Source organism: Lampetra fluviatilis, chromosome 46 (assembly GCF_964198595.1).
Source record: "Lampetra fluviatilis chromosome 46, kcLamFluv1.1, whole genome shotgun sequence".
Taxonomy (NCBI): domain Eukaryota; kingdom Metazoa; phylum Chordata; class Hyperoartia; order Petromyzontiformes; family Petromyzontidae; genus Lampetra; species Lampetra fluviatilis.
In genome coordinates this window covers 6,590,746-6,613,860 of record NC_136320.1, presented here as the reverse complement: position 1 = coordinate 6,613,860, position 23,115 = coordinate 6,590,746, and the positions used below count along the sequence as shown (strand labels likewise).

General features: G+C 52.1%; 1 protein-coding gene across 5 annotated transcripts in view; it reads left to right on the top strand.

The window, feature by feature from the left end:
• Positions 1-4,141: 4,141 nt before the first annotated feature.
• LOC144947725 (low-density lipoprotein receptor-like) overlaps positions 4,142-23,115 on the top strand; it is a 44,408-nt gene continuing 25,434 nt past the window's right edge. For all 5 annotated transcript variants that reach the window (XM_078877048.1, XM_078877047.1, XM_078877046.1 and 2 more), the window contains exons 1-2: positions 4,142-4,662; positions 17,293-17,412. In XM_078877048.1, coding sequence (XP_078733174.1) covers positions 4,479-4,662; positions 17,293-17,412 — 304 coding nt within the window. In that variant the 5' untranslated portion in view covers positions 4,142-4,478. The remainder of the gene's footprint in view (positions 4,663-17,292; positions 17,413-23,115) is intronic.

Genomic DNA, 23,115 nt, shown 5'->3' with positions numbered 1-23,115 from the left:
GCGGCCCCCAGACACGTGGTGAGCCCTGGAACACGTGGTGCTGCCTGGTCTCACGTCGCTTGGATGGGGGTGGATAGGATGGGGGTGGATGGGATGGGGGGCGGATGGGATGGGGGGCGGATGGGATGGGGGGCGGATGGGATGGGGGTGGATGGGATGGGAGGTGGATGGGATGGGAGGTGGATGGGATGGGGGGCGGATGGGATGGGAGGCGGATGGGATGGGGGGCGGATGGGATGGGAGGCGGATGGGATGGGGGGCGGATGGGATGGGAGGCGGATGGGATGGGGGGCGGATGGGATGGGAGGCGGATGGGATGGGGGGTGGATGGGATGGGAGGTGGATGGGATGGGGGGCGGATGGGATGGGGGGCGGATGGGATGGGGGGCGGATGGGATGGGAGGTGGATGGGATGGGGGGCGGATGGGATGGGAGGCGGATGGGATGGGGGGTGGATGGGATGGGGGGCGGATGGGATGGGGGGCGGATGGGATGGGAGGTGGATGGGATGGGGGCGGATGGGATGGGGGCGGATGGGATGGGGGGCGGATGGGATGGGAGGCGGATGGGATGGGGGCGGATGGGATGGGGGGTGGATGGGATGGGGGGTGGATGGGATGGGGGGTGGATGGGATGGGGGCGGATGGGATGGGGGGCGGATGGGATGGGGGGGGGTGGATGTGATGGGGGGTGGATGGGATGGGGGGGCGGATGGGATGGGGGGGGGGTGGATGGGATGGGGGGGGGGGTGGATGGGATGGGGGGGTGGATGGGATGGGGGGGGAGTGGGATGGGGTGGCGGATGGGATGGGGGGGGGGTGGATGGGATGGGAGGGGTGGATGGGATGGGGGGTGGATGGGATGGGGGGGTGGATGGGATGGGGGCGGATGGGATGGGGGGCGGATGGGATGGGGGGGGGTGGATGGGATGGGGGGGGGGTGGATGGGATGGGGGGGTGGATGGGATGGGGGGGGGTGGGATGGGGTGGCGGATGGGATGGGGGGGGGTGGATGGGATGGGGGGGGGGGTGGATGGGATGGGGGGTGGATGGGATGGGGGGTGGATGGGATGGGAGGTGGATGGGATGGGGGGTGGATGGGATGGGGGGTGGATGGGATGGGGGCGGATGGGATGGGGGGCGGATGGGATGGGGGGGGGTGGATGTGATGGGGGGTGGATGGGATGGGGGGGCGGATGGGATGGGGGGGGGGTGGATGGGATGGGGGGTGGATGGGATGGGGGGGTGGATGGGATGGGGGGGGGTGGGATGGGGTGGCGGATGGGATGGGGGGGGGTGGATGGGATGGGGGGTGGATGGGATGGGATGGGGGGGTGGATGGGATGGGGGCGGATGGGATGGGGGGGGGGTGGATGGGATGGGGGGGGGGGTGGATGGGATGGGGGGGGGGGGGGTGGATGGGATGGGATGGGGTGGGATGGGGGGGCGGATGGGATGGGGGGGGTGGATGGGATGGGGGGGGGGGTGGATGGGATGGGGGTGGATGGGATGGGGGGGTGGATGGGATGGGGGGTGGATGGGATGGGGGGGCGGATGGGATGGGGGGGGGGTGGATGGGATGGGGGGGGGTGGATGGGATGGGGGGGGCGGATGGGATGGGGGGGGTGGATGGGTTGGGGGGGGGGTGGATGGGATGGGGGCGGATGGGATGGGGGCGGATGGGATGGGGGGGTGGATGGGATGGGGGGCGGATGGGATGGGGGGCGGATGGGATGGGGGGGTGGATGGGATGGGGGGGGGTGGATGGGTTGGGGGGGGTGGATTGGATGGGGGGGGGTGGATGGGATGGGGGGGTGGATGGGATGGGGGGGGCGGATGGGATGGGGGGGTGGATGGGATGGGGGGGGGGGTGGATGGGATGGGGGGGGCGGATGGGATGGGGGGGGGGTGGATGGGTTGGGGGGGGTGGATGGGATGGGGGCGGATGGGATGGGATGGGGGGGCGAATGGGATGGGGGGGTGGATGGGATGGGGGCGGATGGGATGGGGGGCGGATGGGATGGGGGGGGTGAATGGGATGGGGGGCGGATGGGATGGGGGGGTGGATGGGATGGGGGGGGGTGGATGGGATGGGGGCGGATGGGATGGGGGGCGGATGGGATGGGGGGGCGAATGGGATCGGGGGCGGATGGGATGGGGGGGCGAATGGGATGGGGGGGTGGATGGGATGGGGGCGGATGGGATGGGGGGCGGATGGGATGGGGGGGGTGAATGGGATGGGGGGCGGATGGGATGGGGGGGTGGATGGGATGGGGGGGGGTGGATGGGATGGGGGCGGATGGGATGGGGGGCGGATGGGATGGGGGGGCGAATGGGATCGGGGGCGGATGGGATGGGGGCGGATGGGATGGGGGGGTGAATGGGATGGGGGGCGGATGGGATGGGGGGGTGGATGGGATGGGGGGGGTGGATGGGATGGGGGCGGATGGGATGGGGGGGTGAATGGGATGGGGGGCGGATGGGATGGGGGGGTGGATGGGATGGGGGGGGGTGGATGGGATGGGGGCGGATGGGATGGGGGGCGGATGGGATGGGGGGGCGAATGGGATCGGGGGCAGATGGGATCGGGGGTGGATGGGATGGGGGCGGATGGGATGGGGGGCGGATGGGATGGGGGGGGGTGGATGGGATGGGGGGGGGGTGGATGGGATGGGGGGGGGGGTGGATGGGATGGGATGGGGTGGGATGGGGGGGCGGATGGGATGGGGGGGGTGGATGGGATGGGGGGGGTGGATGGGATGGGGGTGGATGGGATGGGGGGGTGGATGGGATGGGGGGTGGATGGGATGGGGGGGCGGATGGGATGGGGGGGGGGGTGGATGGGATGGGGGGGGGTGGATGGGATGGGGGGGGCGGATGGGATGGGGGGGGTGGATGGGTTGGGGGGGGGTGGATGGGATGGGGGCGGATGGGATGGGGGGGTGGATGGGATGGGGGGCGGATGGGATGGGGGGCGGATGGGATGGGGGGGTGGATGGGATGGGGGGGGGGTGGATGGGTTGGGGGGGGTGGATTGGATGGGGGGGGGTGGATGGGATGGGGGGGTGGATGGGATGGGGGGGGGCGGATGGGATGGCGGGGTGGATGGGATGGGGGGGGGGGTGGATGGGATGGGGGGGGCGGATGGGATGGGGGGGGGTGGATGGGTTGGGGGGGGTGGATGGGATGGGGGCGGATGGGATGGGATGGGGGGGCGAATGGGATGGGGGGGTGGATGGGATGGGGGGCGGATGGGATGGGGGGGTGGATGGGATGGGGGGGGGGTGGATGGGATGGGGGCGGATGGGATGGGGGGCGGATGGGATGGGGGGGTGAATGGGATGGGGGGCGGATGGGATGGGGGGGTGGATCGGATGGGGGGGGGGTGGATGGGATGGGGGCGGATGGGATGGGGGGCGGATGGGATGGGGGGGTGAATGGGATGGGGGGCGGATGGGATGGGGGGGTGGATGGGATGGGGGGGGGGCGGATGGGATGGGGGGGCGAATGGGATCGGGGGCGGATGGGATGGGGGTGGATGGGATGGGGGGCGGATGGGATGGGGGGGTGGACGGGATGGGGGGGTGGATGGGAGGTGGATGGGATGGGGGGGTGGATGGGATGGGGGCGGATGGGATGGGAAGGGGGGTGGATGGGATGGGGGGGTGGATGGGATGGGGGGGTGGATGGGATGGGGGGGTGGATGGGATGGGGGGCGGATGGGATGGGGGGGGGCGGATGGGATGGGGGCGGATGGGATGGGAAGGGGGGTGGATGGGATGGGGGGGTGGATGGGATGGGGGGGTGGATGGGATGGGGGGGTGGATGGGATGGGGGGGGGCGGATGGGATGGGGGTGGATGGGATGGGGGGGTGGGTGTGTGGTTTCGCTCATCGAACTTCGAGTTCACTCTGATAAACGTTACGATCACAATTATCCACAATCATGAAAGTCACCGGGTGTTGGAGTGGGACGGCTGTCACGCTGTACGGCATACACGCGCGTGCCTGACACACACACACCGAGTGAAAGCTCGTAGATTAATTGGCTCCCACTGAGTATAAATACGACCTCCATGAGCACGTGCAGGGCAGCGTTCCGCACACACCCCCCTCGTGACGTCAAGCCGGAGAGAGCCCGAGGGCTGCCGGAGCAGCTCATTGCTACGAAGAAGACAGCAGCAGGCGGCAAAGCAGCAGCACGCTGCCGCTACTTGCCCCCCACCGCTTGTGTTCTAGTAGCAAGGCTTGGAAGCAACAACAACAACACCACCACCATCGTCATCAAATCCATCGTGGTTCATTGATTCCGTCCTCCGGCTTGAGCGATTTTCCACGGTGGTCTCTCGAGCATTGCCGGCCGGAACACGTGGGGGTTGACCACGCCGGGTGTACGGCTGTGGGGTCCTGCTGCTGCTGCTGTTGTTGTTAATACCGATTTGGAAGCCTTTCACACCCCCCCCCCATCTCTCCCCGCTACATGGAGAAGCATGCTTCGTCTACTCGGGATGCCCGGCAATGTTCTCCTGTCACTGCCGCCCGTGTCGCCGTCGTTGTTGTGTTCACGGCTTCGTCCCAGCCGCGGCGGCGGCGGCTGCTGCTGCTGCTGATGATGATGGCCGTGGCCTTGCCGGGGCTGCTCGCCTCGGCAGCCGCAGCGCCAGGTGAGCGCCTCGCAACATACACACCACGGGGTGAGCCACGGTGGGGTGTGGGGTGTTAGTAGGTGATTGGTGTGGGGGTGTGGTGTTAGTAGGTGATTGGTGCGGGGGGGGGTGTGTTTGTAGGTAGTGGGTGTGGGGGATGTGTTGGTGTTAGTAGTGGATTGGTGTGTGGTGTTAGTAGGTGATGGGTACGTGTCGCTTGGTGTGTGTGGTGTTGGTAGGTGATTGGTGCGGTGTGTGCAGGGCAGAGGTGGGACAAAGTCATTGTTATGCAAGTCCAAGTCGAGTCGCAAGTCATCAAATTCATGACTCGAGTCTGACTCGAGTCCAAGTCACATGACTCGAGTCCACACCTCTGGTGCAGGGGGTTGCGGTGTTTGTAGGCAGTGGGTGTGGGGGGTGTGTGGTGTTAGTAGGTGATTAGTGTGCAGGGGGGTGTGGTGTTGATAGGTCACGGGTACGTGTCGCGTGTGTGGTATGTAGGTTATTGGTGCGGGGGGTGCGGTGTTGGTAGGTCACTGGTGTGTGTGTGTGTGTTACTGGGGAGCCGTGGTGTGTTGCGGGTTGCACGCTGACCCCTGACCCCCCCCCCCCCCCGAGCCCGGCCACCCGAGTTTGATTCCCGCTGCGGGACCACCACCACCAGCAGTGGCGATTATCGGAACCGGTTCTGGGCCTCTCCCCTAGGTCGACTCGGCCTCAAATTGGTGTCCACTTCGTGTGTGTACATCTCCTAGGGAGACGAAGGCGGCCGGGCGTGCTGCTCGCTAACAGCACTTGTGCCCCTACAGCCTGTTCAGGCTATGGGGGGGGGGGGGTATTGGTCTTCGTTGTTTGTAGGCAGATGCAGCATTGGTGGTGTTGGGCTTGCTATGGCAGGGTAGGTCGGTAGTGAAGGCGGCTAGACGCGTGTTGGGGTAGTGACTGTGGTGCTGGACACGCAGATGCGGAACTGCGCCTACCGGCATGAAGGTGACTGGGTAGGTGGTGACCTAAGGTCGGGTTTGAAGGTGGGTGGTGTATGGGGGGGGGGGTGGTATTTGTTGGTAATTGTGTGGGGTTTAAAGGTAGGTGGTGTATTGGCGGGGGGTATTTGCTGGTAATTTTGTGGGGTTTGAAGGTAGGTGGGTGGTGTAGGTGGGTGGTGTTTGTCAGAGGTGTGGACTCGAGTCATGTGACTTGGACTCGAGTCATGAATTTGATGACTTGCGACTCGACTTGGACTTGCATAACAATGACTTTGTCCCACCTCTGGTGTTTGTTGGTAGTGTTCTCTGCGGTATTCTGTCGGGAGGCGAGAAACTTGTATGTGCAGTACAACATGTCTCAGGGTAGGGTGGCCAAGCACACGAATAAGCTGTAAGGTGGAGAGATGGGGTGTGATGGTGTCCAAATCCGTGCAGGGTTGTAATTGCAAGTCCAACATGTGCTTTGTATGGGGCCGCGTGGGGTTTAAAGGGCCGTGTTGTGTTCAATCGGTGGCGTTGAACGTGTGAACTTCTTTCGCACCGCACGTAGCCAAACGTGCTCGTCGGAGTGCGTGAAGGACGACCACAATCTGTGGACTTACGATGTTGTGTGTAAGTACACGTGTCGTACTATCCTATTGAATGGTGCATCCTTGCAGCTCGCGTTAACCACGTGGTGCTGGGGAGCGGTGGCGCAGTGGTCGGCGCACTGCGCTACTAACCGGTTCGAGCACGTGAACCGCTTCTTGGAACCCTCCTCGTAGGTTGACTCTGCCTCCCAGATGATTGACCTGGTGTGGCAAGTGGGTCTCCCCGTCTTCGTTTACACGCACAAAGGCGGCCGATGCTGTGCCCTCTGCACTTGCCTCGACAGTGTTACAGGCTATCTGGGGAGTCTTTGTCTTTGTAGTTGTTTCTCGTTCGCGCGTGTTTGTGTATACACTTGTATTATATAATGTGCCGTGTTTAGCGTTCGTTGCATTGGAATGTGTAACAAAATCTGTTCATTCGTGTACTGACAATTGAGTACAGTATATATAGTCGGCGTATCAAAGTGTAGTGGGGAGCGGTGGCGCAGTGGTTGGCGCACTGGGGAGCGGTGGCGCAGTGGTTAGCGCACCCGCGTTCAAATCGTCTCGGGCCACGATCAGCAGTGACGAGATATCTCTGGGGACCGGTCATTTAACCCCAAACCCCCTCTCCCCAGATCAACTCTGCCTCTTTCTTTACTTGTCAATCACCTGCCCAGGGTGTTGTGTAATAAACATTGGCACCTGGGAGAGACAAGGGCGGTGTTGCTGTTCTTCTACCCAGCCGCGCCTTAATAGGTGCTCGCTAACTCCCAAGCTGCAGTGCTTTGCCCCAATGTGAACCACGTGTGTGGACACGCAGTAGTAGTGGGATTCTAAGGGTCAAATTAATGTTAATTATAATTTCGCAGCCATGAGTGCGTGCGACTTCAACTTCTGTTCTTGCTGTGTAGTATTGTTGTGTTTATTGTACGGTAAAAACCGGCCGCCTTTGTCTTCAACACCGGGAAGACAAAGACGTCCGGGCGTAGTTGATGGCTGCCGGGCCTCTCTTTATAGGTTCTGCTCGCTAACGGCCCCTTGCCCCGCCACTTTGTTGCAGGCTATACGGGGGATCTTTACCTTTGTTCTGTGGTGAGGGTGATTTAGTTGCCGGGTGTTTACTGAAAGAGTGGATTAAGTGCCGATGTACACTGAATGAGGTCTGTGTCCTTGAGTATTTGCTTGAATGACTGCATCTTTGTACGTGTACTGATTGGTGTAGTTAAGTTGTGAATATACCCTTTGAGGCGTATACTGAATGGGTGTTCTGTATGTACGTTTGAGTATTGGTGTGTTCTTGATACATACCGCGTTGTGTACAGTGCACTGTACACGCACGTGGCTTATGTGTCCTTGAAACGCCACGTGTGCTGTGTACAGTGCCTGCATGTAATACAATCGCACCAATTGTGTTAGAACACTACGGCACACTTAATGCTGACATGCAAGATGTACAACAGCGCATGGTGGTGATGAATACGTTAGAGGGTTAGATGATCCATTACTGCTGTAACTGCGATGTGGTTTGAGGGTGTAACAATCGTTGCGGCTGTGGTCATGCATTTAAGCCTGCTCGGATGTTTTATTCGTGAGCTGTAATGAATTATGACGAGTTATTATAATGCTTATCGGCGCTGGTGTTATTGTACCAGAATTTCGTAATACTGACTATACGGTGTACATCACTTCGTGATGTACTTGTGACATTGTAATGGTCTGCACCTAATTGAAACGCTACCATAATAACTATATAATGCAATGATCCTTTCCATGCAGTATAGGGTAATGCATAACTGTGATTTGTCACCTAACCCTAGACCGAATACTGTACTAAAATTAGGGACCTTGTACGGTATTGTTTAGACTAGCTTCACTTACAATTTATTCATAAAATACCAAATGTGCAATATAAGTAACTGCACGTAGCAGTGCCCCATGTCACCAAATCCGATGCATTGACTATCGTAAGAAGAGACCCGCTACGTTGGGGCTGGTCAGATTAACTAACCAGAATCTCACACCACGTGTGTGGCTAGATAATGGTTGCAAGTTGACTGACCCATTAAAAACAAAACCGAACGGCGTTTAATACACAGTTTCTTTCGGTAAAGTCACTTAGATGGGAAAATAAAGACATGATAGATCACGATGTTTCGATCGCAACAACAAGCATTCGTCTTCGGGTGAAAGAAACATGCCTCTAACAAGGCAATTGTATAGGGGGGGGGGGGGGGGGGCGAGAGAGGGTTGGGATATACTTCAAAGAGGGCTTGGGTGAAAGAAGAGATGTGACCAAGGAAGCTTTGAGATCAAACTCAACCACATTTAGAAATGTATCTACGTGACTTTACCGAAAACCTAAGAGTGAAATCCTGCCTTCACGAAAGCTTCTAGTTAGGGGTCGGCACGGTTTGGCTCAAACCACCAAACCGCGGTTTGAACCGAACCAAATCGGTTTGGTTTGGCTCTGTTTGAACTGGTTCGGTTTGGTTTGGGGCTACGAAAACCGACTCGGTTTGGCTCGGACAGGGTGGAACCGGCTCAAACTAGTTTGGTTGGTTGTAAAGGCGACACGAAAGGACCTGCTGTAGTTGCCTTTGCCTGCGAATTCACTTTGCAATTGCATCTCCATGGCTCGAGCGGCTCAAGACGGCGCCATCCCCGGCGGCTCCAGCATCACAAGGTATCTCATCCACGACGTGGAAGAGACCAAACACGCCGGTAGCGACGAGGAGCCGATGGCGAGCGAACGTGAGAGCCCGGACGCCACGCGCGGCGACACGCGGCAGAGCCTCATGTAGGGGTCGGCACGGTTTGGCTCAAACCACCAAACCGCGGTTTGAACCGAACCAAATCGGTTTGGTTTGGCTCTGTTTGAACTGGTTCGGTTTGGTTTGGGGCTACGAAAACCGACTCGGTTTGGCTCGGACAGGGTGGAACCGGCTCAAACTAGTTTGGTTGGTTGTAAAGGCGCACTGCGTCAACCTCGGCGTCAAGGCCTCATTCGGCGCGTTCGAGACACTGCTGCGCAGCCTCCGCGCGACGCTCGGCGCTATCCGCAAGAGCAAGACGAAGAGGGCGGCCTACACGTCGCTCGCGCGGCACTACCTCAAGTGCCCGCTGCAGCCGCCTTGCCTCGACGTGGTCACACGTTGGGGTAGCACGTACGTGATGCTCACTGCGTCGCTAAGGCAGCGCCAAGTGATCGACGCCATCTGCCTTGAGCCCGGCTGGTCGCGGAGCCAGGCCGGCTTGTCGGACGAGCAGTGGGAGCAGGCGGCGCTGCTCTGCCAGTTCTTGGAGAAGCCGGCGGCCATCTCCGATGCCATGGGCGCCGAGGAGTACTGCACCATCTCGAACGCCATCACGGCGCAGGAGGCTCTCTTGAGCCACTGCATGACCCACCGCCCGAGTCCTCATGTGGTCGTGAGCTCGGCCGCCGTGACCATCTCCGACTACATGGTCAAGTACAGCGACCTTCTCTCGTCCGAACCAAGCCGCGTCGCCCGCTTTCTCGACCTGCGCCACCCCAAGCCCGCGGCCTCGAGCACCGAGTACAGCAATATCAAGGACATGATGACGGACATTCTCAACCAGCGCTACCCAGCGTTGACGACGGACGCGGCGCCGAAGGCGGCGCCGCGTGGCGGCATTAACATCCTCTTTGACATGGTCTACGCGCCCAACGCTCACGACGGCGCCGCCTCCGAGGTCGACCGCTTCCTGCTTGAGCAGACTCAGGACCTGAGCATGGACGTCGTCGAGTGGTGGAAGCTGTACGGCGGCAAGTACCCGCGCCTACGACGCGTGGCCCTCGACTATTTGCCTATCCCGGCGTCGTCCGTGCCCTCCGAGAGAGCAAACTCGGCCGCCAAGCGCTCCTTTCTCGACCGACCAAACCTGCACAAGTGCACGTTCAAGGCCGAGATGTGTGTGCGCTCGTGGGCGCGGATGTTGCCTAGTGTTGGGGTTTCACTGCCATTGAACTACCACACTGCGTTCAAGGACATTGGGCGTGCCAAGCTTGAGGAGATGGCTGTGGACGACATCGTCGTCCAGTACTTGCTAGTGAATCTCAATATGAAGAAATTAGCGATTAATACACTTGATATTTGTATTGAATGCGAATATTGTTTGCCGCGCATCTTTTCGGTTCAAGCCAACTCAAGAGGTTTGGTTTAGCTTAGTTTGGTTTGGTTTTGGTTTGGTTTGGTTCAGTCGTCGCTGGTTTGGTTTGGCTTGCTCAATTTGAAACCAGTTTGAGTCGGTTCAAACCGTGCCGACCCCTACTTCTAGTCAAGATTGGTGGTGTGATATATATGCACCGTGTAAATATTCGTGGCACTCCTCTGCCGGGATGGGTGACCATGGGAAGTTTCAAAGCTAAGAAGGTGAAATGCATGTGTGCAAAACATATCGTAATTACTAAACTTTTATTGTATTAAAAGGGACTTCCATTCTATGCTGTTGCTGGAAATGGCTACAATGCTTGTCTTCCAAATACGAGGTATATTAATGGTCCTAATTATAAACATTTGTGGCATGCCTTGGTTGCTAAAAACATGTGTGCATGAAATGTCATTGCTACATTATTCGCACTCCGTGATTTTTCGAAACCGTACCGATTTCTACCCCCCCCCCCCCCACATTAATGTGGTGAAGAAATCGTGTACTGTACTGCAGCACACAACACTAACAAGTCCCTGGGTGGTAAGTATTTATTTCCCAATTGCTTATGTCTCAATGTGCAGAAAATGGCTATTCCCTGCAAGCTTTGCTTTTGTGACCAGGACAGTAATATTTTGAAAATTACCTAGTTTCCAGAACATTCCAGATTCGGTGCGAGTAAGCTTGGTGGAACTTAGAACTTTCCAGTAATATAAATACAGGGGCCTTAAGCCCACCAGTTCATTTTAGTTCCAGCTGCCCAAGTGGATACATATCTGCATTTTTCTGAGATGACATCAAGAGGCGGCAAGCATCCAGCAGACGTGTTTTGCTATCTGGCCAATTTATCGAAAAAGTATTCTGTGGCAGCATCTGCTAAGATGTGGGGCCTACAAGGCATTTTGGCATGCCTGTCAGGGATCCAGACAAACCCTGGGCACCTCCTTTCACCTGCGAGCAATGCAAATTAACTCTGGAAGGTAAGATGGACAATTGTTGCTTGGCATTTTATGTTATAAAATTTGTTATTTTAATTATAAAAGTTTTTTATTAAATGTTTTACAATTTTCAATGTTATTGAAAAAGTATATCACAATGTTGCGAGAATCTCTTATAGATTAGTCATGGGTGACATTTATTTTTATAGGATGGTACAGAGGATAAGAGCCATGAAGTTCACTATCCCAAGATTTTGGAAACTAACTGACCACTCAAGCAACTGCTACTTTGATGTTTGGAAGGGTCAGTGCAAGACTGGCAAGAATGCAGCTGCTATCGTGTATCTGGACCTTCCTTCATCCATTGCCCCGGTGCCACACTGCCATGAGCTCCCTGTACCCACTTCTCTGGAGAGTGCAGTCGTCTTTTAGACGAGGACAGCAAGTCGGAGCGAGGAAGACGTTGTAGATCCAGATGACAATTACAGAGGTGGAGCTGAGGAGAGAAACCCATAATACCTCGACTTAATCAGATCTTGGTCTCACCAAGTCCAATGCCAAGCTTTTGACATTTAGGCTCAAGCAGTGGAACTTGTTGGATGAAAGTGTGCAAGTCGCAGATCTGAAGCATTGCCAATCTTTTTGCAGCTTTTTTTACCCGTCAAGATTGGCTCAGCTTCTGCCACAATGTGACCAATCTGTTCGAGGCAATAGGAATCGTCTGTAACCAGAATGAGTGGCGCCTCTTCATTGACAGCTCATCCAGGAGCCTCAAAGCCGTGCTGCTCCATAATGGTAACAAGTACCTGGCTCACTTGGTTGGTGCACCTCAAAAGAATACAACAGACCTTGCTTGGACGCCTTGAAGTATGATGAGCACAGCTGGGAGGTCATCGGACTTCAAAATGGTGGCATTCCTTCTTGATTTGAAGCTTTCACTGCAGTAATCCATACTCTTTGGTTCTTTCAGTAAAGTCATGTAGGTAGAAAAAATAATAGATCACCACGTTTTGATCACAACACGCGCAATCCTCATCCGGTGAGACAACTACTCGCCTACTTGGGCAGAGTTCTTGCTCTCATCTCACCTGATGATGATTGCTTGTTGCGATCGAAATGTCGTGAGCTCTTGTTTTTTTTTTCTACCTACATGACTTTACTGAAAGGAACAAAAGTATGGTGGTATTCCTGATGGGTCTCCAAGGAAATTTTGCCAAGTATCTTTGCCTTTGGGACCGTAGGAACACCAAGGCGCACTACCACAGGCGGAGACTGGCCACAGCGGACCGGATTCTCTGTGGGGAGGAATAATGTCAAGTGGGAGCCACTGGTGGACCCCCGGAAGGTGCTGATGCCGCCACTGCACATCAAATTGGGCCTTATGAAACAATTTGTCAGAGCTGTAGATAAGGAGTGGTCAGCCTTCAAGTACCTTCAAGACTTCTTCCCTAAGCTGTCTGAGGCAAAGGTCAAAGTCGGTGTCTTCATCGGACCACCGATAAAGAAGATCCTGGAGTGCAATGAATTCCCAAGAAGCTCCCTAGTAACGAGAAAGCAGCTTGGAACGGCTTTGTCGCAGTGGTTCGTGGATTCCTGGGCAATCACAAGGTCGAAAACTACGTGGAGCTGGTTGAGACTGAAGAACTACGGCACAATAGGCTGTAGGATTTCCCTCAAGTCCATATCCTTGATGCTCATCTTGATAAATTCAAAGTGAACATGGGAGCGTACTCGGAGGCGCAAGGCGAGCGCTTCCACCAGGATATACTGGACTTTGAATGCTGCTACCACGGACAGTATTACAAGAACATGATGGGAGACTACATTTGGGGGCTGATTCGTGAAAGTGATTTGCAGTACAATCGTAAGTCTCAAACTACGCTCTTCTAAATCTTTCGTAGTAATTTTTTTTAATTACTTTAGTACAAACACGTTACTTTTGATTTGTAGGTTTGTACTATGACTAAAAGACAATTTACCTGTTTTTGCCATTTGAAAGTAAGTACATTTCAAAATCACTGTCCTGGTCACAAAAGCAAAGTTTGTGGGGAGTAAAATAGCCATGTTCTTTACTTTTTGAGACATCGCAATTGAAAAAATAACTTACTACCCAGGGGCAAATTGTGTTTTACTGTAATCTATTGCCCCACTGCTTATTGTATCGTCATTTTACAACCTTGCCACAGTTAATTTGCAGCTCTCCCAGATGACCCCTGCCGTCTGTCCAAAACAAACCCTGGACTTTGTGCGTGGCATCGAGTCTGACGATGGCATTGGTGGATCGCCAAGAGCTTTTGAGTGACATCATCCATGTTACAGGGCAATGAGAAGCCACCCCCCCCCCCCCCCCCCGTGTCATATGGCAGGGTCTCTATGGGCCCCATTTTTAGGGTTCATCCTGGGATGAGGTTAGTGTGGCTGGCACTGGACTGAAGTCGTGTGACCAAGGACAAAAAGCTTCCCTGTATAGCCTTTAACATGCTTTTAGGCCAAGTGCTGGTATGGAGCACCGACTAAAGGCTGGCACACGACGGCTGGGTGGCCAACACCACGCATGGCCGCCATTCTCCCCCAGTGGCAATGCTTACACACCACCAGGTACTCGTTTGAGGCAGTCTGCACCGGTAAAGGCCCTGGACCGGTAATGCAGTGTGCTCGCATCTATGCCACCACTCGCCACAACCGTGAGCCCTCTGTGCCACCCATCTGTCTTTGTGCTAATCGTGTACTGATGTGCTGGTGGTGGTCTGTTTGAAATTAATGGAGAATGAAGTGCTTTGTTGCACTGGGTCTAAGGCCATGCCTGCTGTCAAGTGGATCGTTTTTTTTTACTTTCCACTGTCCAGTTGCCTATGGCCGTTTTTGAAATGGTTTAACGTGCAATAACGTTTGTCTTTAAAAAGAATAGATGTTATTTTGCTCTTACACGGTGCATCCACGTATCCTTGCCCATTACTCTTCGTGGAGGCCTGTTGGCTGATTTGCATTGACCGTTTGGGTTTTTATGCGATGTGGCGCAGGCATGTAGTTTGGTGCAATGGTCTGAACCCAGTGGAGGAGGTGAGTTTGTCCCAGTCGTGGCTGAGTATTTGAACTGGTCAGTGTAAGCCGGGCCTCCAGCTTGTGCTGACCATTGGGGTACAATGTGGTCCACTGGTTGGAAATGTGCTGGAACCACATGCGGCTCTTTAAGGACTGCTTTGGTGTTCGCTTCCTCGCCTGGTATGAACAAGGCCGGGGGTTAGATCCCAACCCTGACTCTTGTATATTGGGATTTGCATGGTCTCTCTGGTCGTGTGGGTTTTATTTCTCCTGGGTCCTCTGGGAGTTTTTCCCCACTCCATTTAATAACCCACATGCATTGAGATAATTTTTTATTAGCTGCTGCAAATGTCCAGCTAAGCCACTTCGTTGAGCCGTCATCTGTGGCAGGTCTCTTGGTGGGCTTTACCTCGTGGGATGGCTTATTTTAGAATGTTCGGTTTGTTTACCTTGTGCTTTGGTATTCCTGTGCTTTTGTATTTGTAACGTTCATAGCTGCCCCCCACTAGACATCTGTTTACAAATCTATCTCCAAGTTGGCCTCCCGCATAAATCATTTTATTACAGGCCTGTCTTGTAGTTGGGTGTATTGCAACTCTTGCTATTTTTAGTTTACCAAATTCGAAATAGATGTTTGATTGCCAACCCCTTTAGTGATCTGACTACCCCCATGACTCTCCCACAGAGCCGTGGAGCACGAGTTAATTTCACAACTGCCGTATTGTCCCCAGCTATTTGAATAACACTGGCTCGTAACAAATAGTGTTCTGTATTAGGTTAACGATTTGGGCAATGTCCCCTTCAGATACTACAGATCAACTGGCTCAAGTCATTGCATATCACCAATCTTGTGCCGTGGAAAATAATCATGCTTCGAATTTGAACGATGTTTTGCCATGTTGGTGTCGGGGGGGGGGGAGAAGAGCTTCGTGTAGCAGTGGATTGATGCAGGGCTTTAAATTGCATTACATTTGCCTTCCCCCATGATTTTTATGTCGCTACTGACCAGCATTGTACAATTGCCTGTAAATTGGCCTGCTTTGCTTGCTATGCCGTTGATTAAACATTCGCAATGAAGGCTATAATTTCATGTAAATTCTGTTGGACTGCTGTGAGGCTTTTATTAGTTTTGGCCTTGTGCTGTGATCAGCCGTTAAAATAATGCAGTTCACTGCTGTGACAATTTTATTACAGGTGTGGCATTTAAGTGGTGCCGGAAACACGCTAAAGTGTAAAATTGCTTCAACCGGATTCTGCCTTGGGACATTTGTTTGAAGACCATTTTTGTGTTTAACTTTATTTTCTGCTTCAAGTTTTTAAAGGGTGTGGTTGCAGACCTCGGCTATTATGACTAATATACACAATGCTCTCTTCCAATTCACAAATCCTTCCAAAGGATTGCCCCCCCCCCCCCCCCCCCCCATTGCTAACTTTGAAGGCAAATCCTTTGTGGCAAATATGGTATTATAAGTAAATATGAATTCGATTATTATTAAATTAATTTCTACGTGACTGTACCGAAAGAACCAAAGCGTAATTAATTTGATTATTTGACGATTGAGATCTTTCTGAAATATTTGGCGCTAAAATCGCAACTGTTCTACTATGATCATGTCTTTATGAAGACGGTATCGTGCCTGGAATACAGTAATTGTGGTGCGTTTATATTTTTAGAATGGATAGTTTTTGATGTGACCCCATCCAATGGGTATGCTCTGAAAGTTAGAAGCCAAAAATTACTTTACCGTACCATTTGCATGCTTCATGTGGACTTGACCTTTGTCTCTTAATGAGTTTATTTTGTAAAAAAAAGGGGCTGAAGTTTGTGCTGAAATACGTACAGCTTGTCACACGCTTGATCGACTTTTTCCCTTGGCCCCCCCCCTTCACTGGAACACTTTCCCATCATATTAGTCACCTTTTTGCTCAACGCATTTTCCCTTCATTACCCCCACCACCCCTTAACCTCCCCAACTACCACCGTTTTCCCTCATTCTTACATGGCCTTCACTCGTTAATCAATTTCGCTTTCAATTCACGCATCGATTTGCCCATGGCGTGTCCTCTATTTCACGCGCCACCCCTCCATTTACATTATGTACAATTCGTTCTGTGTAAAGCACCTTGAGGCACTATAGAAAATGTTTTTAAGATGTGAAATTCTTTTGCACCCATACGTAGACAACCGTGATAATCAGTCTGGGGGTTAAATGGCAGATTTGGTTTACCTTGACCACTTCAGTTTGGGCCGCTGAAGAGTGGTGAGGTGGGCACTGCATCGGTTTCGATATTTACTGCTGACGTTGGCCGTTGTGGACAAATGGAGCTCTGGTCACCCAGGTTCATCGTGCAGTCCACACCCACTGCACCACCTGGTCTAATGTTGCACTTTTATTCACGACCATTCGGACAAGTGTTTTTTTTGTCCCCTTTATTACCACCAATTCATTGCTTTGGGTGGAGACTCTTCCCCAGGCACACTCGTGGTTCTTTATGGTTGCTGCAATATTTTTCATGATGTGACACAATTATTACTGCTATGATTGTCGTTTGTTTTCCCCCCTATTTTTAGTAATCTGTACCGGAAGCACAAGTTCACCTCCCAATTCATTCGTCTTGTCTACCATGAATATTATAATTGTGACCTATTTACAAATGTAATCCACCTACAGATTAACACGGTTGACCATGTATTTTGCCAAAAAATCTGACGTTTTGCAACCCTGATTTTAAATTCGGGAAAATACTGGAAGTTGCAAAACCACCATTAGTCTGGAAAATGTTTTCAAATCCACCAATTTCATGGGCAAATGACCATTTCGAACCTTGATTCAAAAATAAGGCCAGTTTTTATTGCTTTGCACAACTCGTCTTAAGAGTTATCTTGTCATAGGAAAACCTCACCCCCCCCCCCCCCCCCCCCCAATTGTTCTGTTGCTGCAGGCGAGTGGACTGCCTGCTTGGATACTCAGTTCCAGTGCCGTAACGGCCGGTGCGTGACTCTCGCCTGGCGCTGTGATGGTGACCTCGACTGCCCGGACAACAGTGACGAGGAAAACTGCCGTGAGTTTGCGCTGCGTGGTTGGAACACGGCCTTCTACAAAGGGGGTTGTGGGGTAGGTGGGGGTGCTATGCAAAAGTGACTACGAGGATGGATTTTGCTGGGCTCGTTTCAATTTCTACCTGTGGCCAACATCTATGCTGGAATGTATACATGTTGAACTTTTACACCGTGCTAATTCGATGTGGTCTGAACTTGGACTGCATTGAGGCATTTGGTTGGTTACACTGCTTTGCGAACCACCCCAGTGTCTTAACGCCCACCTACTGATACCGTAAGTGCAGAGTAATCCTAAAGCTGTCCGTCCTCCCCTAGGTTGGCTCGGCCGTAAAAATGGCTGAACATCCGCACTACGGTTGGGTGCTAGCCACATTGCCTTTTACGTGCCATCCTGGCCTTTCCAGGTTCCTCCAACGGCACTTCCCCCAAACATGTTGGCCTATGTGGCAGACCTTTGAAATGGCACAACCTTTTTGGGGTGTAACAGTGCTTACCTCCTATAAAAACTCTAAGTTTCATTTTGTGGTCATTTCAGTTGTAAGTGAAGCTACCATGAGTCTACCCTAGGTAGTATTTATCTTATCTAATTGCTTCATGGTGTGCATTTGTAGTGGATTCAACAGTCGCGGACGTACTCTTTGGAGGCAACACATTTATTAATACCAACACACGGTAACTACCCCTTGACACTATCAACCTGTGGTGGTGTACCACGAGGCTAACTGCACTAATTACACTAACTAGCTACAACTGACTAGACCACCGCTTGGGTCCAGGTCCACGTGTTGCAGATTCTGTAGGACTTAAAATGTAGATTGTTCAGGATGAACAACAGCAGCCGGTCCCTCCTGGGACCAGCTTGTATCCTCTGTGGCGTGCCTGGCTCCGCCCTTAGCCACGCCCACCTTCGAACCCTCGAGCAGGATCTTTGCCCTGACACATGACCACCCCTAGCCCCCACTTGGGGGGGGGGGGGCCCTGTGTAGACTTTACTGGTCACGTGTCCTCTGGGGTCAACCAGAGTGCCACGGCCTATAGTAACCCCATTCTCCGAGGCTGACGCACTCGCACCCTATCTTGTCGGTCGGCACTGCACGCAGAGTGGTGCCATCCAGTGCTGTTGGTCAGCGCTTGCCATGCCCCTCCAGGGCCAGTACTGCACCCACATGAGTGGTGCCCGCGCTGTCAATACACTGCACGCCGTGCCTGTCTAGGGCTGGCATTGCACAGTGACATCCGCAATGTCACTACACATTTAAGAATCGTATTACAAAGTCGGCCTAGCGTATAATGCTACTTGGTCAATCCCATGCGTTATGCAGCTTTCCATTTACTGTGTAAAAAGGTCAAATGGGATGTCTTTTTGTGGTAAGTTGGTCAATTAATAATGCCCCTTTTGGGTTTTGTAAGGAAGTCTTCAAAGCTACATGTTAGCATTGCTCAATGAAAAACATTTGATTGTTCAGACTTTAATTATTCCTAGCAGTGATGCATGAACCCCACAACTCTGCGTCAGCTGGCTGTCTGGACGTGGCTAAAGATATCGTGCTCCCCACACTGCCAGGGTTTATTCTGGGTTTTGGTGACGCGTGACTGCGTGTCTGAGCCCAAAGCACATGTGACGGCAGAAGCTGCCGCCGTCCTTTTAGTGAAATCTGGCACTCTGTGGGTTGCACTCGTGTTGAGGGCATCTGAACATTGGCGTGGATTTAAAGGTTGGCCATAATTTTACAGCTGCCTTTTGTGCTCCTGAAGCACTTTTAGTTTTACGCATGATCTTTCGGTTCCAAAGTACATACCCAAGGGCCCAAAATTCCGAGTAGCCAAACAAATTTCAGAGGCATCGTGTTCGTCGTGATATTGGACACTGCTCTGTGCTGGGAGTTTCAAACTCGACTCCTGTGGAGAGTTACTGATGCTTGATTATTCTCCCTAAATTTAAAGTTTGTTCTGTTATGAAAGAAACGTCCATCCACAACTTTCACAATGGGATCGTATTTGTATAATGTTACATTGTTGGGAAATGGGTCCTGGGTGGTGCATCGCTTCTGGGGTTGCACGAGTTGCCCATTTCTAATCCCAACACTGTTGGGGCGAGTGCTTGATGACAGTAATTGGCACCCGATTTTTATCAAGTTTGCACTAGACAATTTTCCAACCCGCATTGCAAGGACATTGAAACCTTTAGGCTTGTGTGAATTTTAACCAATTTGTCGTGCCACCATCACCTGGCCACTTCATATTTCCCAAGTAGATTTGGGAATTTCACGAATCTGCGTGAATCCCACTGTCCTTGAGGGCTCTTTCACAGGCCATGTACGATGCGCCTGATGCGACTTGAGCAGGAATCAATTTTACACTCAATTCTGCAGAAGTGCCACTCGATTGAACCTCCTAGGGCACCCAAAGTCTATTTCCACAGCAAATGTCCTCTGCTTGTTTGCACTGTTGCCTTGGATTTTTAGTGCAACTTGCACTAGTGTGCTTGGTTAAGTAGGAATGAACAGCATACTTGCCCAACTATAACAGAGGAGGTTGGTGTTTAAATGGATCAATTAACCAATTTTTTTTAGTTCCTCTGGATGCATGGACTTGTGCAAATAACCACTTTACAACATGTGACCCAGTGAATTAAAATCCCTAGACACTAGTGTACCAGAATTGGGGGTTGTGGATTAACAAAGTTTCTCCCTAGAACACGACCTTGAACTGGAACGGCTTGTAAATAACCAGTGCATTATTATAGCCCTGCCCGCGAATGCCTCTCGCCCATTAACCCCCCCGCTTCTTGGTCTCGAGGCTTTGGAAGGTGTTCTGGTGTTTAACCAGTGGTTTGTGAAATGGCTTCTGGCAAGATGCAATGTTACCTGGCAGAAACTAAGCACTGCAAAAGTGGTTTCGGATTGAAACTAAAGTACGTCGGTGAGGGATTGCATCCATTTCTGTGTTGCCATCCCCTGACCTACCTCGCATCACCTGTTTTTGTTCCTGGGTAGCCTCGCATCTGAACCCAGCCGAGTCTTGTTATAAATGTCTGAGAGCCAACAATTAGGCAGATCTGGCTGCAAACTAATTGTGGTCGCCTTATTGCATTGCGATTATTCCATGCGCAACAACTTACTGACGTACTTTTTTTAGTGCGAGTGGTGTAGCATTTGTTATTGCCTTACGATGGACGACTAGGGGTTACCTTTTACAGACTTCTATGGAATGTCAATGATACTTGGTGTTTGTACATCTTAACACCGGTTTCATTTCCAGAAAGGAGTAAATGCCTATTTTTATTTTGTTGGCAAAAAGGTCCCATTAATGTTGATGCTGTGTGGTACTTGACAAATGTTGACGGTTTCGGATCGTTCGAAGGGGAAGTCTTTCAGGTGTAGGAGTCTTTGCATTTAAATCTCTGCGACTGGGCTTTACTCTGGCATATCTTGCCCAGCAAGGCCACAGTTTGCCTTTAACCATGGCAGTGATATGACGTTCAGTTGGTGTAAAGCAAGAGAAAGGTCTAAAAGCTCCTTTAAAAAAAAAAATCTACGTAATTTTTTTTGTCTACAAAAAATCTCATTACCTGGCTTTTTATTTCAATGCTCAAAACAGTTTTTACGTATTCGAATGTATGCTTTGTGGTGGTGTTTTTGCACATTTTACTCGAGCATCTGCTGTCATTTCAACTTGGCCTGCATCTATCTGGTTGGTTGCACTGCTTTATGAACCCACCCGGTGGCTTGTTCAACGGCCCACCTACTGATACCGTGAATGCCGAGTAATATGAAGCTGCAAACATTTTTATGCGGCACGTGCAGTGTTCCATTTGAGTAATTTTGTCCGATTGGCCATGTCGGTCAGAGCTGGCACTGTCCCTAATTTGCACACGGTAGCTACTGTGAAAGTGGCAGGTAACGGGTGGTGACAAGACCCCTAAACCAACCCCTCTTGGCAAAAAATGAGGCCTACCGTTAATACAGTCATGGCACATGAACACTGCTTGGTTGCTCGTGTTTGCCTTTCATTTTTAGCAGAGGGCACTGTTATATTTTCTATGCAAACGGCCTCTAAATGCCCTTGGCCAAAATGGACATTTTGGGTTGCGAGGGCTGGTATGAAAGCACGCGCAACGATCGTACGATCTTAAATTCCTAACAGCCGTGCAAGTTAGATTCAACGTTGCCCCCCACCGATAACGCTCCAGGCTTGCCAGTCAGCATTCCAAGTACTGCAGGCGACTCGGCTGCCACTCTTACAATAATTTACAGCAACCCCTGCTATCAAAGAGTGCCCTCTGGCCTGAATGCCAAATGTCATTTTGTAGGTAGATGGAATGGTGAATATGGGTAGGGGGGGGGGCTATCTGAAAAGTTTTCCGTTTAATCTGAACCCCCTTGACGTTTAACGTGAAGGATTTTTAGAACTGAAAGAATTAAGTTTTCTTGTGTCAAAGGTGTTAGGCGGTTGTCCACAAGGGGCTAATAGGGAGACGTTAACCCCCCCCCCTTTTAGTTTCTTTACTCTAACTCGTCCAGATGCTCCGGTGGTCTCGTGGTTGGCACGCTGCACCTGCAATACTAAGGTCATGGGTTCTATCTTCTGAACTGATCATATTCTTTTGACATTTAGATATAGCAAGCAGTGCATGTATTGCAAATAATTGCAGCTATAATCTCTCTTCCCTGTTGGGCCATGTGGTGTTAATGCTACCTCGTGTGCATTAGACTACCGGATAGCTATTTTATATTAATATTATTTTATTATTTTCCTTCTACATGACTTTACCGAAAGAACCAAGAATATGAATCGCTGCAGTCACGAAAGCTTTAAATAAAAAATTTACCGGTTAGCTGTTGGCAGTCTAGTTTTTACACGTACAGCTATCGTTTTTTTTTTATTGCAGCAGATTGTCAGGTTCTTGTTAATTCTGAAGTCCTGGTGCTTGCATGAGCAGTTGCCCATCTCTCTGCCTGGTGATTCTTTGGTGTAACTCATTTGCAGAATGGATCACATTTTATCCGTGATTGTGAATTTGCAAGTGAGGAAATGATTATGGGAATTATGCGTTTCATCTGCTGTGATTCGTTGGCTAAAATTGCATGGGAAGCTGCACTGCATGATGGGGAACAACTGCAGCTGATGATAGAGGTGAAATGTAATCTACGTTATTGCAGACCCCATGGTTAACCGGTGCCGTGAATAACAGGGTCGCAGATTTGTATTTTTAAAATCCTTTATATTAAGTTCGCGTGCTTGCTTAGGACCGTGCAAATCTTTCGGTCGTTTTTTAACCCACTTCCCGTGATCCAATCGAGCTGACATTTTGCACAGACTCGTTGTGCGTGACAATTTTCGTGAAAAATTTTCCAAAATTTTACATTGTTTAGGGGGAAAAAATTATTTAATTACCAATTTCTTAATGGTGGCAGACAATCATTACCCATAGGTGGCAGCCATCTCAAGCCAGAGGGCGAGGACTCTAGCCGCCATGCATATAAAGGATTTATAGTGAAAAACTTTGTTTTTACGGGTTAATTTTTTTAGCAATGTTCTCCTTGTTTTTATGGTTCCATTCACGCTGCCTCCCACCATTACCCCCCCCCACCGCAACCGGTGGCTATTCGCAGTCTCTGGCACCTAATAACTACGCGATTTAAGACAAGTGCTACATAAAGCCGCCGACCCACGGGCAGGGCGAGGTGCGCGCAGGCCGCAGG